Raw genomic sequence first — 17,418 nt, forward strand, 5'->3', positions numbered from 1 at the left:
GTCCCCAGTCACACAGGTGAGCCTCAGCCTCTGGAGCCATGAACAGCTGGTGTCTGTAGGAATTGTTATTGATATGGTTATTGTATATCTATATTGTTATTGTATATTGATATTGTTATTGTATATTTATATTGTTATTGTATATCTATATTGTTGTATATTGATATTGTTATTGTGTATTTATATTGTTATTGTATATCTATATTGTTGTTGTATATTGATATTGATATTGTTATTGTACATTGATATTGTTATTGTATATCGATAGTGTTATTGCATATTGATATTGTTATTTTCTACAGAGACAATAATTTGATTTCAGCCTGGCTTTTGTGGTGCCAGGGAAGAGCAGGGTGCCCATGGGGAGCTCTGGAGGGTGCCCAGGCTGCCAGGGCAGCAGAGCTGGGGCAGTTTGTGCAGAAGGAGCCAGCAGAAAGTGTCCCCTACCCACTGCCCACTGCCAGCTGGAGCATCACAAACTGTAGGTCACCCAGTGGACTCTCTGAGAGGCTGACACCAAATCATGGCCACTCAAAGCCCAAAACACGAGCAGAAACGTTTTGCAAGTGGTGACTCATATTTTCCTCATGCAATTGTTAAACCATTGTGCCCAGAAACAATTAAAGATGAGAGTAGGGCTGGAAAAGTTTATCCATAAGCACAAACAGACAGCATGATGCAGTTTGTGGAAGGTGAGGGTCGTTGGGCTCAGGGGGGCAGCAGGAGGTGCAGTCTGTGTGTCCTGTGTGTCCTGTGTGTGTGTGTCCTGTGTGTCCTGTGTGTCCTGTGTCTGTGTGTCCTGTGTGTGTGTCCTGTGTGTCCTGTGTGTCCTGTGTGTCCTGTGTGTGTGTGTCCTGTGTGTCCTGTGTGTCCTGTGTGTGTGTCCTGTGTGTGTGTCCTGTGTGTCCTGTGTGTCCTGTGTGTCCTGTGTGTCCTGTGTGTCCTGTGTGTGTGTGTCCTGTGTGTCCTGTGTGTCCTGTGTGTCCTGTGTGTGTGTGTCCTGTGTGTCCTGTGTGTCCTGTGTGTCCTGTGTGTCCTGTGTGTGTGTGTCCTGTGTGTCCTGTGTGTCCTGTGTCTGTGTGTCCTGTGTGTCCTGTGTCTGTGTGTCCTGTGTGTGTGTCCTGTGTGTCCTGTGTCTGTGTGTCCTGTGTGTGTGTCCTGTGTGTCCTGTGTGTCCTGTGTGTCCTGTGTGTCCTGTGTGTGTGTGTCCTGTGTGTCCTGTGTGTCCTGTGTGTGTGTCCTGTGTGTGTGTCCTGTGTGTCCTGTCTGTGTGTCTGTGTGTCCTGGCTGTGTGTCCTGGCTGTGTGTCCTCTCTGTGTGTCCTGTCTGTGTGTCCTGTGTGTCTGTGTGTCCTGTCTGTGTGTCCTGTCTGTGAGTCCTGTGTGTCCTGTGTGTCCTGTGTGTCTGTGTGTCCTGCCTGTGTGTCCTGTGTGTCCTGTCTGTGTGTCCTGTGTGTCCTGTCTGTGTGTCCTGTCTGTGTGTCCTGTGTGTCTGTGTGTCCTGCCTGTGTGTCCTGTGTGTCCTGTGTGTCTGTGTGTCCTGGCTGTGTGTCCTGTCTGTGTGTCCTGTGTGTCCTGTGTGTCTGTGTGTCCTGCCTGTGTGTCCTGTGTGTCCTGTCTGTGTGTCCTCTCTGTGTGTCCTGTCTGTGTGTCCTGTGTGTCCTGTCTGTGTGTCCTGCCTGTGTGTCCTGTGTGTCCTGTGTGTCTGTTTGTCCTGTCTGTGTGTCCTGCCTGTGTGTCCTGTGTGTCCTGTGTGTCTGTGTGTCCTGTCTGTGTGTCCTGGCTGCCCAGGGAGCCCCAGCCTGCCTGGGTCACACCAGAGCTGGCACACCAGGATCTGCCTTGGCAAACAGAGCACCGAGCCAGGCCCAAACAAACCTGCCCATTCAATCTGGAAAATCCAGTTTTGGCTGAGAGATCCATTCCTGAGCCCCGAATCGTACAGATGCCATGAATTAAAGCCCCCAGTCAGAGTCCCTGGCAGTGGGAGGGTGCCCAGGGCTCACAGCTGCCCTTGCCCAGACCCCAAGGCTCCTCCAGCAGTTGGGGCTCCAGCTGTCCCTGGCAGCACCTCCTGTCCTGTGCCCTGCTGTGCACCCCTGGCTCTCTGCCCCATCCACGCTCCTGCTCCTGGGGAACATGAAGGGGAGGATGTGCCTCTGCTCCCCAGGCACAATCCTGTTCTATGGGACCTGGACCCTCTGGCCTGCACAGCAGAGGTTCCAGGGTGGAGGCAGATTTGAGCTGAGCTTTGTCAGGGCCCTTTTCTGATTTATTTCTGCCCTAAAGGGAGGGCACAGTCTGAGATGGGACCAGATGCTTCTTCTCAGGGGCACTTGTGTAGCTCAGCACTTTTATACAGACACTCCAGCTAGCAAAGCCTCTGTTTAAACAACTGCATTTATAAGTCTTCCTTACAAATAAAATCTTTTATTGACATCCACCTTATGGTGCTCTGCTCAGGAGTGTGAAACGAGCTGTGAGATTTCTAGGTGACCACAAAAAAATCCGTGTGTAAGTGTGTATTGAGAGGCACTGGCTTTGCTGGCGTGGTTTTGAGGTGATAACCCTTGAGTGGTGCTTTATTTAATTCTCCTCATTCTCAGGAGTGGGAGCTGTGCCGGTGGGCTCTGCTGAGAGGGGCAGCGCCTTAGAGCAGGGCAGGGCAGTGGGGACTGAGCTTTGGGCAGTCACAGGAACGGCCCCAGAGGGGCTGACACGACCTTGGCCGTGCCATGGGAGGGCCAGGGCATCTCTGGCTGGTGCTGCATGGCACAGTGCAGCTCCTGGCAATGCAGAGTGACGCTGGGACATGCACACACACGATCAGCTCCGGGCAGGTTGGGCAATTTCAGAGTTTTGGGGTCTCTACATTTCCCACAGTCCTTCGCATCCAGAGCTCAGTGCCACAGGTTTTACTTCAGGAGTTTTCTCGTGATTGTCCCCATTCTGTTCCCCGCCAGGGGTCTGCCTGGTTGTGTTTGCTCCATATCTCTGTGCTCCAAAGGCTTTCAGAGCCATGGTGGCTCCACAGCAGCTGCTCCTGCACTTTCCTCCTCCCTTACAGCCATGAACTGAGTTTCCCAGGTCAAAGAGCTGAAAAATAGATCCTGGGAATCTGGCTTAGCCTTGATGAGGGATGTGGTCAATAACCACAAGGCTATTCCCTTTATTTCTTCCTTTAGCAGCTTGTTATGCAATTCCATTTTTCAGTAAGTTGCATGCTTTCTTCAGGCTAATGATCCTTTTGATGGGGTGACAGTTCACAGGCTTACAAACATCTCAGATCCAGAGGGAAGCACGGAAAATGTTGTGAAACTTCAGCTGGGATCTGATGCAAGTCTGAGCTCTGATGGAGGCTATAAGGGGGATCTTCTCAAAGCAAGGCAACAGAAGAGCTGTGTGGTTGGATTCAGGGTGGGGAGAGGCACCTGAATTCTGTGTGACAGATTTCTGTGCATCCTCCTGAGGCTCTGAGGCACACAAGGGCAGAGCTGCTCCCCAGAACTCAGTGTTGGATGGTGAGTGATGGAGCCCGATGCAGCCATGGCACAGGGATCAGGGCACACAAGGGCAGAGCTGCTCCCCACAACCCTCTCTGATGGATCCAGTGTTGGATGATGAGTGATGGATCCTGATCCCTCCAGAGCACATCCTGTGATATGGGACAAACCTCTGCGTGCAGCATTCAGAGTCCTCCTTGGAGTTTGTCCTTCTCCCTCCAAACACATCCTCCAGCTTTTTGTTATACCCAGATTTACTCACTCGGGGTGTTTACATTACACCAGCCTGAGGGGGAAAGGAAGGGAAATTTTCTGTATATGAACTGTCTGGGTGATTTTCTACAGCTGCTTTGAAGGATGTGTCTGTTACTTATATTGGGCCTTGGATTCTGGAGACATATGGCAGAAAACACAATTCTCCACAAAGCAGAGGAGTTTGACTGATGGAAAACAAGAGAGCAATCCAAGGGAAGCCCTGCCAGAGGAGGAGCATGAACCTGGAATTTACTGTTGGAACCAGACTTCTGCCTTGGGCTGAAGCACCACGCAGCCAATCCCAGCACTGAGTGCAGGGGGCTCTGCACAGATGCAGGGAGCTGCTTTTGGGACCCAGCTGAGTCTGCAGCCTAAGAGTGGTTCTGGCATCCACCCTGGTTTGGAAATGCACGGGCTGGCCCCACTCCTGAAGCACCGGGACAATTACAGGAGTTTTAAAGGGTCAGAAATTCAGAGAGCCTCTGAATGGAGGCTATTCTGGCTTTTGCATAGTGAGTTTGTAAAATCAATCAGAAATTGAAGAGGGCACGAGAGATTTCATTTTAGACCATTCAATCCTTTATTAATTGTACCGTGGATGGCAACACAGGAAACGTGAATTGCAGACAAGCCTTTTTTCCCAATTTATTCTGCTGTGTGTTGTTTTGACTTTCCACTTCCCCGCAGCTCAGCGCTTGCAGCAGCACGAGAGCCAAGGCAAGGGGCTTTGGCCTGATGTGTTTTTGTGCTTTGTTGCAGGAGGCAGCAGCACGAGAGCCAAGGCAAGGGGCTTTGGCCTGATGTGTTTTTGTGCTTTGTTGCAGGAGGCAGCAGCACGAGAGCCAAGGCAAGGGGCTTTGGCCTGATGTGTTTTTGTGCTTTGTTGCAGGAGGCAGCAGGCTCGCTGAGTGGGAGCCATGTCAGTGAAGCTCACCTTCGTGTCCCCTGGGGATGGGGGTGGCATCAGCAGGAGCTGCTCCTTCACCGGCTTCAGCACCGTGCAGAGCAGGAAACTGGGGTGAGGGACACAGCAGGAAACTGGGGTGAGGGACACGGGGCCAGAGCCAGAGCCCTGCTGCTGGCACTGCAGCCACCGGGGCGAGGGACATGGGGACAGCTGGAGCTGCTGCACCATCCCGCGCTGATGGTCCCACTCTGCTTTCCATAACTCCTTGGGCAGGAGTAATGCAGCCTTTCCACTAAAAATCCTGTGCTCTTTGTGAATTTAGCAATGCCTGTAAATCCCTGTAGATCCTGAGTGCTTTTAGAAGATGTGACCTAGAAATGGAAAATTAATACAATCTCTGAGTGCCAGTGCATGCTAGAGTAACAACAAAGGAAGTCATTTAGCAGCACCATACAGAAGTAGTGGGAAGTGTACTGTACTCAAAAACCATCCTGTTGTGTGTCACTAAAATACCTGACTCAGGTAATGAAATATCCTTTCAGAGAACCACATGACCGAATTCAACTTTTGGGTAAACACAGCATGGTAAAATATCAGCAAAAATTGAAATCCCTGTGTGATTGGGGAGTCTTCAATTTGAATAAATGAATTTGTTGGTGAAAGTGAAAATTACTGTTACCCCTAGCAAAGATTGGATATCTAAAATCACACCAACAGCTAAGAGCTGGAGAAAGCTCTGTCAGATTGTATAGAAAAGCTCTGTCAGACTGTACAATGTCGGACTGTACAGAAAAGCTCTCTCAGACTGTACAGAAAAGCAGGAGCTGGCAGGGCCCTGAGCAAGGTCTGCCCGAGGGTGAGCACAAATCAGCCCCACATGGACATTCCTCTGCACATCCTGAATGTACTTCTGCTTTCCTTCAGCAGCTTCCCCGTGGGTCTCTCAGTCAGACTCGATTTTGTGTTTCCCCACCATGGTCTCCACAGGAAGTAAATGTTATTGCTGTTATCTGTAAAGTGGGAAATCTGATCCTGAAATTACCAGGTTCACAAGGGAAAGCAGCATGGGAACATCCAGCCTTGAGCTACTGGCCCTCCAGGCCATGTCAGCTCCTCCACTTTTGTGTGAAATGCATGGAAATGGGATTAACATCAGTGCTCAGCTGGGCTCCAGGGACTGGGGCATGCTGAGGGAAGGGGGAGAGGGAAATCCCAGCCCTGAGTGCAGGACTGAGCTGCTGTACCAGGGAAGTCACCCCCAGAGCTTAGGGGCTGCACTCCAAAAATCTGCAGGTAAATTCCACAAAGAAACAAAACCCAGGAGTATTTGGGTTTTTAATTTCAAAATTAATTTTAATTTGGGCTTTTAATTTCAAAACAGAGTTGTCTTGTCTCTTCTATTTGGTATCTTGCTAATTGGAGTACTCTAGAGCTTGGAATTAGATGCTATTTCTTCTTAGCATGAAAGAATCTTAAGCAATGAGCATTCTAGGAGACTCTCAACTGCTCTTATTGGTCAGACTGCCCTTTCCAGTGTTATTCCTGTTCAAACAGTCTCACTTTGCATGGAATTCCTAAAGACACATTATTATAGTAAAGAGAAGTGATATTAATGTAAGGTTCTCATTTAGCAGTTATGTTCCTTGTTGTAGGTAACCTGAGCTCCAAATGGTTTGGTTAATTAATACTTTCCATTAAGGCATTATAAAAAAACACGATAATCAGTGGTGTGAAGAAATGAAGCATCCAGCAATGCTTGGCAACCCCTGGTTTATCAGATCTTTTGCAGAACAGCTGTTAAAAACTGGAGTTAAGTGGAAATTTAGGACGAGGATAATTAAAGCAGGTACTCAGGGGTTTCTCTAATAGGACTGGAGACAGCTCTCAGGTGTGCTGGGCCTGGCTTTAACCAGCAGCACAATAATCTGCTCAGCCTCAGCCAAAGCCTGAACTGAAAGCAGCCAGGGGTAACTGCTGAGCCTGATGGGTTCATCGTTCCCCCAGGTGAGTGGAATTTGGGGTGGAAATTGCAGAGAAGGTAGAAAGCTTTTCAGAGAGCCACTGGCTGGTGTGGCCTGCCCTGGGAGATGGGAAACCTCTGCAGGTAATGTTATTTTAGAGGCTTTACTTACAGGGATTATTAACAAACCAATGTAAAAATAGCCCAGACTTAGGGGAGGATTTAGAGAGAGGGAAGCCAGACAGGAATTATTTGCAGAAAGCTCGTTTTCTGCTTTAAAGGTGTTTCTTACTGATGATTCAAGGTGTTCCAACTCCTTAGAGTGGCACAAAAAAGTCTGTAATAAAAAAGTGGGGGACTTCTCGTAGAAACAATATTGAATTTTGATTTTGCAGTTGCTATTAAAAGTAATTAGCTTAGGTGTTAGATGCTGAAAAAAACCCTTGCTAATTGTATCTTGTGTGCAGTCTGGGCCTGGGTTTTGGAAGCTGAGTGTGCTCCGAGCCATGGTTTGGAGGGATGGTGAGGGCAGGGCAGGAAGCAGCAGCTGCTGAAGGCTCCTCAGGGGAGCTGTGCCCAGACCTTGGGCAGCCACGGGTTTGTGTCCTGGCTTGCACGGTGGGTCGGGGGCTGCGCTGCTCAGCAGGGCTGCCCTGGGGTGAGCCAGGCTGTGCCCAGCCCTGCCCTGCCCTGATGGGCACACGCAGCCAGCTCTGGGCCGTCTCCTCCTGCCAGGTGCTCCCAGGAACGTGCAGGTTCTCAGTGTGTCTGGGATTGCAGAGCTGCACCTGAGCTGTGTGCCTCAGCATCTCTGGGCTCCGCACCTCTCCTGATTTCCTTCTCCCCCCACAGCAAGTCCCTGAGCAGGAGCTCCGTGAGGTCCAGGATGTCCCTGAAGCCCCCCAAGGCCTACAGCTCCCTGCAGAAGGGGGCACTCGTCTGGGACCCAAAGCCACTGCAGGTGAAGAAAATTTTTGAAGCTTTGAAGAAAGGACTTAAGTAAGGACTTTTTCAGTATTGTGATTTGCCCTCCCTGCTGAAGTGTGTGTGGCTCTGTGCCCTGTCCCCTGGGGCTCCCCTGTGGTCACTGCCCCGCTCCTGGGGCCCTGGGAAATGGATTTCACTCCCTCTGGGTCCCCTGGCAAGCCCCGGGCTCTGTGCTGTGTTAGCTCTGGTTATTACGGGGACAGTGACACTGCCCATCCCCTGGGAGCAGCTGAGGGTGGGCACGGGACAGCCACACCTGGGCAGTGATGGCACAAAGCTTCTGCAAGGGAACCGTGGGCAGTTTGCTTTAGCTCAAAAAGCTGATTTAAAACGGTCTGGAAGTGAGGGTGTGCCCTGCAAAGGCAGAGTGGGGAGGGAGGCTGGCTCACCAAGCACTTCTGTTCTCCTGGTGCTAATTGCTGAACTAATTACAGAGTCAGCTCTTCTAGCAGGGTGTCAGGATGGGTCTTTTGGTTTTTTCTTTATTTTTTCCTCTGCCTCTTAATAGAATTAAACTCTGAAGTTCAAAATAACTCTGTGATGTCTGGGTGCCTCGTAAGGCAAAGGTCTAAGCAGGTTCACGTGCAAACTTCAGATTTTTGATTCCCCAGAATGTTCTGGGTCGGTTACCACAGGAGCTTCACGTACAGCCTGCAGCTGCTATCAGAAGATAAAACACCTTGCCCTGGTTTGTGAGCCCTGGAGCTCCTGGCAGCCCTGCAGTGTGGTGCTGCTGTCCTCCACATTCTGCTACTGTGCTCATTTTGGCCACGGTTTGTTTTCTTAAGCACAGAACATCAAATGCATGTAGTAACACTTTATAAAGTCAGATGTGTCACGTTTTGGGTCCAATAAAAGACTATGAAGTCTTCCCCCTAAAAATACCCACCAATGTCTTATAGAGGATTTAGATTTAAAAGAAACAAGGAAACCAAATGTTTTTGCAGAGCTGAGAATTTATCTGAGCCTGGGGAGGAGAGGCTGTAAAGTGGGTCAGGATGTGTTCCCAGTCCTGCAGCGAGTGCCACATGCTCAGTGCTGCCAGCATGACTGGTGACTAATTGACTGGAGGAACCTACACAAAACAACTGGATCAAATAGCAGAGCAGGGGCCAAGCTTTAAGCAAATGCAGGCTGAGTCCACTCGGGACTGGAGCTTTCAGTACAGAGCATATTTTACGTGCCTGCTTCTTTATAGCTCTAGAAAATACCTCTTTATTCTGTTAACCATCTGGCTGCCATTCCAGCAAGCTGCTAATTCTAACATGATAAAGCTAAAAGTGATGAAGCTTTTCTGAAAGGTGAGTTTGTGCTTTTGTGCCTCCAGCCTTGGCTCCTGCCCTGCGCTTTTCTGGGCAGGTGTTGGGAGCTCAGCTGAGTGCTGAGGTGTGGGATGTCCTGGGGGACCTGGATTTGGAACAAGAGAAAGTAAAATGCATCAAAGCGAGTGTGAGGAAGTGGAGCTGTCTAAAATGAAGTTATTTGGACTGCTCAGAGACTGTGTCTAAGAATGCAGTGTTTACCAGGTGATTCTGGTCCCTTTTAAGCACTGGAGGAAAAAGTTACCCAAGTCTGCTCTGCATTAAAAGCAGAGTTGGAGGAGCCCCAGCTGAAAAGGTTTCAGGCCCTGTGGAAGTCCAAAGGCACAAACCTTGCAGGCAAGCAGCTCTGGAGAGGCCAGCTGGCACCCAGGGCTTCACACCTTGCAAAATGCACCTCATCCTGGAAAAGGGATTAAGGAATTGCCTTAACACAGCCCTCAGCTGTGTTTGCTGGAGCCCTGAGCAGCATCTGCCCCCTCACCTGGGCAGGGTTTGTGAGCTGGGCTTGGAGGGCTCCGTGTGGAGAGGCTCTGCCTCTGAGCTGGGGCTGCCTGGGGGCTCCTCCTCATCCTCCTCAGGCACTGTGGGCAGGTGAACCTTTCTGCTGATAACCTGTGAGCAATGAACCTTTCTGCTGCTGGACCCATGAGCAGATGGACCTTTCTGCTGATGGACCTGTGAGCAGATGGACCTTTCTGCTGATGGACCTGTGAGCAATGAACCTTTCTGCTGATGGACCCATGAGCAGATGGACTTTTCTGCTGCCTCACAGGGAAGGGTCAGGCAGGAGCAGCCAGGGAAAGCTGAGAGGGACATCTGTGATTTGTGTGTTGGAATTTGGTGTTCTCCTCCTCCATCACCTGTAACGTCCTGCTGCAGCAGCTCCCCAAAGAATCCCTAATGAATGCCCAGGCTCTGACGTGGCTTCCTCTCTCCCCAGTGAATACCTGGAGGCACACCAGGCTGAGCTGGATTATCTCTCTGGGCGGCACAAGGACACAAAAAGGAACTCTAGATTGGTAAGGTGCTTTCAATGTTAAATACTGAAACAAAGATCACAGAGAAGGTGTTTTCTCCCAGCTGGGAGTCCCAGGGCTGTCCAGTTAAAGCACTGAGGTGGGATCCTCAAAGCAGCACGATCAGAAATGTCCCAAGCAAGGCAGTCCCAGCTGTGAGAATTTACCTTGAAATTTCTCAGTTTCAGTACCCAGCAGTGCCCTTCAGGTCGTGTTTCTTTACTGGGCTGTATCTGCTTGTTTCTGCTCCCTGATCAGTGCTTGTAATGCTAATTTAATGTCAATTAGGATGCTCCTGGTGACTCTTGCAGTACCTTTGAGAGTCTCAGTAGTGGCACAAATCCAGTGCTCTCCTCCTCAGCCTGTGCCATTTCTCTTTCAGGCTTTCTACTACGACCTGGACAAGGTAAGGCTGTTGGGAATGGGATGGAACGCTGTAGAGGAGAAATGGGTGATTTTCTCTCTGATTTTCGTCTGCTGTGTTACCTAATGTCTCATTTGGGAAATAACTTCTTACATCTCTTTCTCTCTCTGCCCTCCTGAAAAGCAAATCCGCTCTGTGGAGAGATACATCAGGAAATTGGAGTTTCACATCAGCAAGGTGAGGGTTTATGCAGTGTGCTGTAGGGCTCCCACTGCTTTGTAAGGGATGTATCCATGTGGAAAATGCTCTGATTGCAGTTCAGCTGAAGGGGAGAGTGCTGGGGGCTTGCTGAGGGCTGTAGCCACTCTCTTTGCAGCAGGAGGGGATTTATATTTATTTATTTATTTTCCTGAATGGCTCTATTCAGGCTGAATGTTGGGCACGGCCCAACCTGAGTTTTCCTGCGAAACCAGTGTGCATTTTCTGCTAGTTTGTTCAGCAAATGCCGCTCTGGGAAGCCTGGCATGTTCTCCCCCTTCCCACGGGGCATTTCTGTGTGTGCTGCCTGCCAGGGCTGCCAGAGACTCCCCTGTGGCACAGGCAGCACTGCAGGGCTGCCAGGCTGTGCCCAGGGACCTGGGCTCTGCTCTGGGATTCCTGTGAGCAAAGGGTTACTCTGCTTCTTGTCTTCTGCTCTGGGAAAAGCAGGGCTGGTTGTGTTCTGTAAAGAGCACAGGATGTCGAGGAGCAAACTAAAATGCAGGAGCTGCAGCATCCTGCAGAGCTCTGACAGAGGGGTTGGGGTTGGTTCTTGGGGTTGGGTTGGGTTGGTTTTGGCAGAGCTCTGACAGAGGAGTTGGGGTTGATGGGTGGGTTGGTTGTTGGGGTTGATGGGTGGGTTGGTTGTTGGGGTTGATGGGTGGGTTGGTTGTTGGGGTTGGATTGGTTGTTGGCAGAGCTCTGACAGAGGGGTTGGCGTTGGTTGTTGGGTTTTTTGCCATAAACACTGCTGAAGTTCCTTCCCGAAGCTGTGCCAGGGTAACTCCAGTGCCTTTTCTCCCCTGTCCCAAAGGTAGAGGAGCTCTATGAAGCTTACTGCATCCAGTGCAGACTGCGGGACGGGGCCACCAACATGAAACAGGCCTTCTCGCTGTCCCCTGCCACCAAAGCCTCCAGGGAGAGCCTGGTGGAGCTCTACAGGAACGTGCAGGAGTGCACAGAGGTAGGAGATCCTTCCCACCCACAGCCAGGACCTGCCTGCTCCTCCACAGACCCGTGCTGGGGGCTCCTGCTGCCTTTTGATAATGGTGGGGGTTAAAAACCCAATGGGTGGGAATGAAATACACTGTGTGGAAAATGCATTGTACACTGTGTGGAAAATACATTGTACACTGTGTGGAAAATGCATTGTACATTGTGTGAAAGCCCCTTGGTGCTGGGGTCTCTTATGGCTTCCATGTAAGTGTGGGATGAGAACTGAAGGAATAAGCTGTGCTAGTTTTACAAAACCAGTGATGGAGGGTAGCTGACAGTGCTGAGCTCAAGGAGTTCCACTCTTCTGCGGAAGATTTTCTGTTGTACCAATGCATTCACTTTATTTTTATCTGCCTTTACCGGTGAAAATGTTTGTGTGTCCTTTAACAAAAAAGAAATGAAGTCCTTTAGAAGCAATAGCATGTGTGGGGCAGCAGCTGCCCTGCAGAGCTGGTGACTGTGCAGCCTCTCTTGCAGGACATGTGCTTCATCGAGGGGGCCCTGGAGGTGCACCTGGGGGAGTTCCATGTGAAGATGAAAGGTGGGGTCCCTTCTCCTTTCCTCTTTCACTGATTTGGGATTGCACTGATTCATTGCTTGGGGTTTCTGGGGAGCAGTCTGACTCACTGAGACACCTTGGATAGGATTCTGGTTTTGCTCCAGTGCCATCGAACACATCTGCCATGGTGTCTTATATTGGAATACAAAGCTGACAAGCTTGCTGTTCCAGCTCAATTAAATGCTTTTTTTCCCCTTTTAAGAGTGTGCTGGGCTGGTGGTGCAGCTCCTGCACAGGGCTGGGGACAAGAGGGGCTGTTCCCCAGAGGGTCACTTGGATTATTGCAGAGCTGTTGGGGCTTTGTAAAGCTCTGCAAACTCTGGGATTCTCCTTCTCTTTCCAGGGCTGGTGGGCTTTGCTCGACTCTGCCCAGGAGACCAGTACGAGGTGCAGTACACAGCTTTTTGTGCTTTTCCCTGCAGGGAGAGGCAGGGGCAGGGCTGGGAGGTGTGGAAGGAGAGCAGGAGCAGGCTGTGACAGGCCAGGCTCTGCTGTGAGGAGAGCAGAGCTTTGGCACACTCACTGTGCCCTGGGCAGGCACAGAGGGGCTGGGTGTGATCTGGGTGCTATGGGAGCCTTTAAACGATGCCAGGGATTGCCCACCAAACCCCCAGTGCCAGGGCTTGGCCTCAGAGCTGCCCTGGGATCCGACACCAGGGGCTGCCTGGAGCTTGGCACAAGGTGAATGCAGCCAGGGTCTCCCTGGGCTCCTCCCCAGTGCCTTGGGTGCTTTTCAGGGTTAAACCTGCTGCCCCATTCCTGGCTCCATTTTCTGCTCTGTGCAGTGGGCAAGGGATGGCTCTGCTCCTGGGGGCTGAAGGGATGCTCTGGAACGTGCTGATCCTCTCTCCTCTCTGGTTTCCAGGTGTTTGTGAGACTGGGGCGCCAGAAATGGAGGCTCAGAGGCAAAATTGAGACTGATGACAGCCAGACATGGGACGAGGAAGAGAAGATTTTTATCCCCAATCTGCACGAGAAGTTTGAAATCAAGGTGTGGTGTATAATGGTTGGATTGGAAGCTGTGGCTTAACAGGTCTTCTGCTACTTCCCTCCTAGGCTACCAAGGGCTTCTCAACATTCTTACATAGTTTTCTTTTTCTATCTATGTAAAAAATGGCAGTTAATCCATGCTGAAGGGCCATTAATCCTGATTTTCCTTTGGCACTAGCACCTGTATCAGTCCATCTGCTTTCCCATGCTCTGGGATATGTGGTTGTGTTCAGGGATTTTTGTTTGCTGATGAAAGTCACTGACAAATGTCCTCCTCACCTCCTGCCCTTGCCACCCAGTGCTCCATGATTCAAAGAGCAGGTTTGAAATCAGTAAAAGCTGCACAGCTCCTGTGTGTCCCCAGCTCCTGTCAGTGTCCCTCGTGGGGACAGTGGCACAGGGCTGTGCCAGGTTGGGTTTGCAGTGGGGACAGTGGCACAGGGCTGTGCCAGGTTGGGTTTGCAGTGGGGACAGTGGCACAGGGCTGTGCCGGGTTGGGTTTGCAGTGGGGACAGTGGCACAGGGCTATGCCAGGTGGGTTTGCAGTGGGGACAGTGGCACAGGGCTGTGCCAGGTTGGGTTTGCAGTGGGGACAGTGGCACAGGGCTGTGCCAGGTGGGTTTGCAATGGGGACAGTGGCACAGGGCTGTGCCAGGTGGGTTTGCAGTGGGGACAGTGGCACAGGGCTGTGCCAGGTGGGTTTGCAATGGGGACAGTGGCACAGGGCTGTGCCGGGTTGGGTTTGCAGTGGGGACAGTGGCACAGGGCTGTGCCAGGTGGGTTTGCAATGGGGACAGTGGCACAGGGCTGTGCCAGGTGGGTTTGCAATGGGGACAGTGGCACAGGGCTGTGCCGGGTTGGGTTTGCAGTGGGGACAGTGGCTCTCAGCTTTGGCACGGAGCTGTGCCAGGTGGGTTGCTGTGGCCCACAGCAGGTGTACCTGGGCTGCTCTCCTCTCCGTGCCGTGGTTCAGGGCTGCCTGCCGAGCCGGAGCTGGCTGTGTTTGTGTCCCTGCAGGTGACAGAGCTGCGGGGCCTGGCCACCATCCTGGTGGGGGTGGTGACATGTGACAGCAGCAGCTTCTTCAGCCCCAAGCCCCAGGCCATCGTGGTGGACATCACGGAGCTGGGCACCATCAAGCTGCGCCTGGAGGTGCTCTGGAAGTGAGTACAGCCCCGGGCAGCAGCAGCCCCACCCTGGGGAGCAGGGCAGGCCCCCAGGGTGTCCCTGCTGCATTCAGCACCGTGCTCCCCTTTCTGTCTGAGCCCCTGCCCCTCACAGCCAGCCCTGGGCAGGGCAGGGGACAGGAGCTGCTCCTGTGGGCTCCCAGCTCGTCCTTTGTGCCACCTCAGCCGTGGCCTGACCCAGCTCTCCTGGCAGGGCTTTGCCTGCCCCTGTTTATGGTGCTTTTCCCTCCCAAAATCTGGCAGTATATGGGGTTCATAGTCTGGAAGCAATCCCTTCTGCTCTCTCCTTGTGACCCCAGCAGTGGCACTGACAGGCACGGTCCCTCATTCACACTGCAGAACGTGCCCCCTTTCCTGTCCAGAACTCCAGAATTCACCATGCCCACAAGCTGTCCTTCCAAAGGACTGGATGGGAGAATCCCCTCCTGTTCTGGGCTGTGGCACAGCTCCTCCCATCCTGGATCTCCTCAGCACATTGAGTTTGGGGCAGAACTCGGCCCAGAGCTCCCATCCAGTGCTGCTGGCTCTCCCTGTTTGCAGTGCCCAGCTCAGGGTGCAGCTTGGGGCTGGCAGGAGCAGTCCCTGGGATGTGGGACAGCCTCCCACAGCCTCCCACAGCATCCCACGGCCCTGGGGCTGGGGCAGCTGAGCTGGGAGGGCTGCTGGTGACCCATTGTCCCCGGGAGCTAATTAATTGTCCTTGGGATTAATCCCCTGGCACCTCTCAGAGCCTGAGAGCCCGGCTCTGTGTCTGATCTGTGATGTGCTGGGGTCCCACCAAGAGCATTCTCCAGTGCAGAGCTGCCTCTCCTCTGGCAGTCTGCTGCTGGGGCTGTTTACAGAAGAGAGAGGCTGTGTGTGATAACTCAGGGTGTTTCTGTTTCAGAGATGGAGCACGCATAACAACAGCTGCTTTTCCCTCTGATTTAAGAATAACTAAACAAATCCATCTGATTTGCCCAAAGTTCCCTGAGAGGCAATTTTTCAGTCTAGACCTGCTTTGTGAGGGATCCAAATGTAGCTCTCTCTTCTGCTTCTAAATGTACATTTTCTTTAAATAGGCCTCTGGTCTTCTGGGCTCAAACAAAAGTGCCTTCAGCTCCTTTATAGATGGTGCCATGAGGAGTGTGAATGAGCCTGGGCCCTTGCAGAACGCCTTTGTTGGCCAGTTTGGCAAAAGGCTTTGGGTTTTTTGCCAACCCAAACAGCAGTCTGAGCTCTGTGTCTCACATGCAGGATAAAGAGAGCTGTATTCTCCTTTCAGAGCCCCAGCAGTGCCCTGCTCTGGGATCCAGGGGCACCCTCCAGGCAGGGGCACCCTGGTGGCTCTGCCCTGAGCAGGGCTGGCTCACAGGGGCTCTTGGAGCAGGGGACAAAAAATAAAGGGAGAGTAAAGAGGAAGGTCTGGCTTTGATTTTGGGATGGATTCCCACTGCCAGTGCTGCTCTCACAGATGCAGATTTAGGTGGGGAGGCAGTTCCAGTTCCTCCTGCAGGACCTTCAGGCAGTGATCCGTTGGAGCATCTCTGCCCTCATTGGGGCTGGGCAACCTGGAGATGGTTCTTGTTAGGCTGGGAAGGGTGGGAGAGACCCAACAGCCCCTTCCTGCTGAATGCCAGGGGCATTTCCCCAAGGATTAATGGGGGAAAGAAAAATCTCATTATTAGCAGCAAGTTCGGTCCACTTGACTGGAATTGGCCTTTTTGGGGTGTTAATGTAAACCTGGGTTCAGGCTGAGCAGTGGGATTCAGGCAGGGAATTGTGTCCACACTTCTGCTCTGGGGGCATTGAGTCCATGGAGTGGCTGCACAGGAGGGAATGATTGGGGCACAGAATGGGGTCAGCAAAGATGACCAGACTTGTGGGTCACTTTAGATTTTTATTTTTTTTCTTTATAGAGTTTTTCAGTCCTGCAAAGCTGTTGCTGGATAATCCTGTGCAGGCATGTGGATGTTGGCTGGGAAATGTGGACAGGAAATGTGGAGCCACTCTCCCTCTCAGCCCAGCCACAGCCACCCCCACCCCATCAAAGTCCTCGCTCCAAATTTAAGGTTAAACAACGACATTCCTGCATAGTTTCTACCTATGCAGAGGTTTTGTGTCAGTGATTTCAGGAAGTGACTAAACAAACTGAGGAAGAGCCAGTGACAATTAAAGACAATGGTCTGCTTGCAGAGTCTGCAGTGCGACAGCCCCCAGCCCTGGGCTGCCTCACAGTGCAGTCTGGGTCTGGGGAAAGCCCACTGCATCCCTGCCTGCTCTGATGGCCCTGGAACATCCCTGCTGGCTGTGTGGCACAGATGGAGCCACGGAGCTGTCCCTGTGAGAGGGGTCGTTTGCTGGGGAAATGTGGAGGGGATGATGGGTCGTGCCCAGGGAGCCCAGAGATAAGAGAAGCTCCAGAGCAGAGCCCATTCCTGCTGTCCATCCCTCTGCTCTGCTCTCAGTCCCTCCTGCAGGACCAGGGGCTGCTGCTGGTCTGGAGCCAGCTGAGGGGCTGCATTTGGCTGGAGGCTTTTAGGAAATGTCAAAGGGGCAGAGCAGATTTTGTTTGTTCTCATTCCTCTCCCAGAAGTGTCATTTTGCATTACTGCATCACTGTATTAAAAGCTGAAAATGAAGAATCTGAGGAATGGATCCCTGTGACTTTTGTTGAGAATGCCATGGGTAGGAGTAATTTGCTTTCATTAGTAAACACAGCAGGCTTTGGCTAAAAGGCTCTTGCTGTCAGAAACCCGATTTATTTCTGCCCATGAGTCAGTGCAGATGCTGTTCCTGAGCTCTGGGAGTGGGGTGATGGAGCCCAGCTGGGGGACAGTGCCTGGCCCAGCTTGGGGACAGTGCCTTGGAGCTCCAGGTACTCCCTGTGCTCAGGGAGCAGTGCTGCCTGCAGGATGCTCTGTCCCTGTGCAGCTCGAGGAGCCAGACAGGGCTGGGACTCTGCTTTCAGCTTCTGCTAGAGAGCAGAAATTCATTTCCCTGCAAGTGATTAGCCCTCGTTATCGCTTGCATGTCCTGCAATGAACAGCTGAATTCAGCTGATTTTATGCTGCTCTTTGGTTGTTATACTCAGTCACTGAGGCTGCAGGTTTGCTGCAAACTGTTCACTGCTTTC

At 51.8% G+C, this 17,418-nt stretch overlaps 1 protein-coding gene across 5 annotated transcripts in view; it reads left to right on the top strand.

Moving 5' to 3' along the window:
• RIPOR3 (RIPOR family member 3) overlaps positions 1-17,418 on the top strand; it is a 40,453-nt gene that overhangs the window by 13,068 nt on the left and 9,967 nt on the right. For 3 of the 5 annotated variants that reach the window (XR_009275373.1, XM_058814675.1, XM_058814674.1), the window contains exons 2-11: positions 4,647-4,775; positions 7,477-7,623; positions 9,874-9,952; positions 10,332-10,355; positions 10,497-10,550; positions 11,386-11,535; positions 12,045-12,108; positions 12,470-12,513; positions 12,992-13,117; positions 14,134-14,279. Coding sequence is in view for 4 of the 5 variants with exons in the window: in XM_058814675.1 (XP_058670658.1) it covers positions 4,675-4,775; positions 7,477-7,623; positions 9,874-9,952; positions 10,332-10,355; positions 10,497-10,550; positions 11,386-11,535; positions 12,045-12,108; positions 12,470-12,513; positions 12,992-13,117; positions 14,134-14,279 (935 nt within the window). In the remaining variant the exon portion in view is untranslated. Of the gene's footprint in view, positions 1-4,646; positions 4,776-6,745; positions 6,769-7,476; positions 7,624-9,873; positions 9,953-10,331; positions 10,356-10,496; positions 10,551-11,385; positions 11,536-12,044; positions 12,109-12,469; positions 12,514-12,991; positions 13,118-14,133; positions 14,280-17,418 lie in introns of those variants that run through there. The other 2 variants (XM_058814678.1, XM_058814677.1) reach the window with 2 other exon arrangements.

This window comes from Ammospiza caudacuta, chromosome 15 (genome assembly GCF_027887145.1).
Source record: "Ammospiza caudacuta isolate bAmmCau1 chromosome 15, bAmmCau1.pri, whole genome shotgun sequence".
In the NCBI taxonomy this organism is placed as follows: domain Eukaryota; kingdom Metazoa; phylum Chordata; class Aves; order Passeriformes; family Passerellidae; genus Ammospiza; species Ammospiza caudacuta.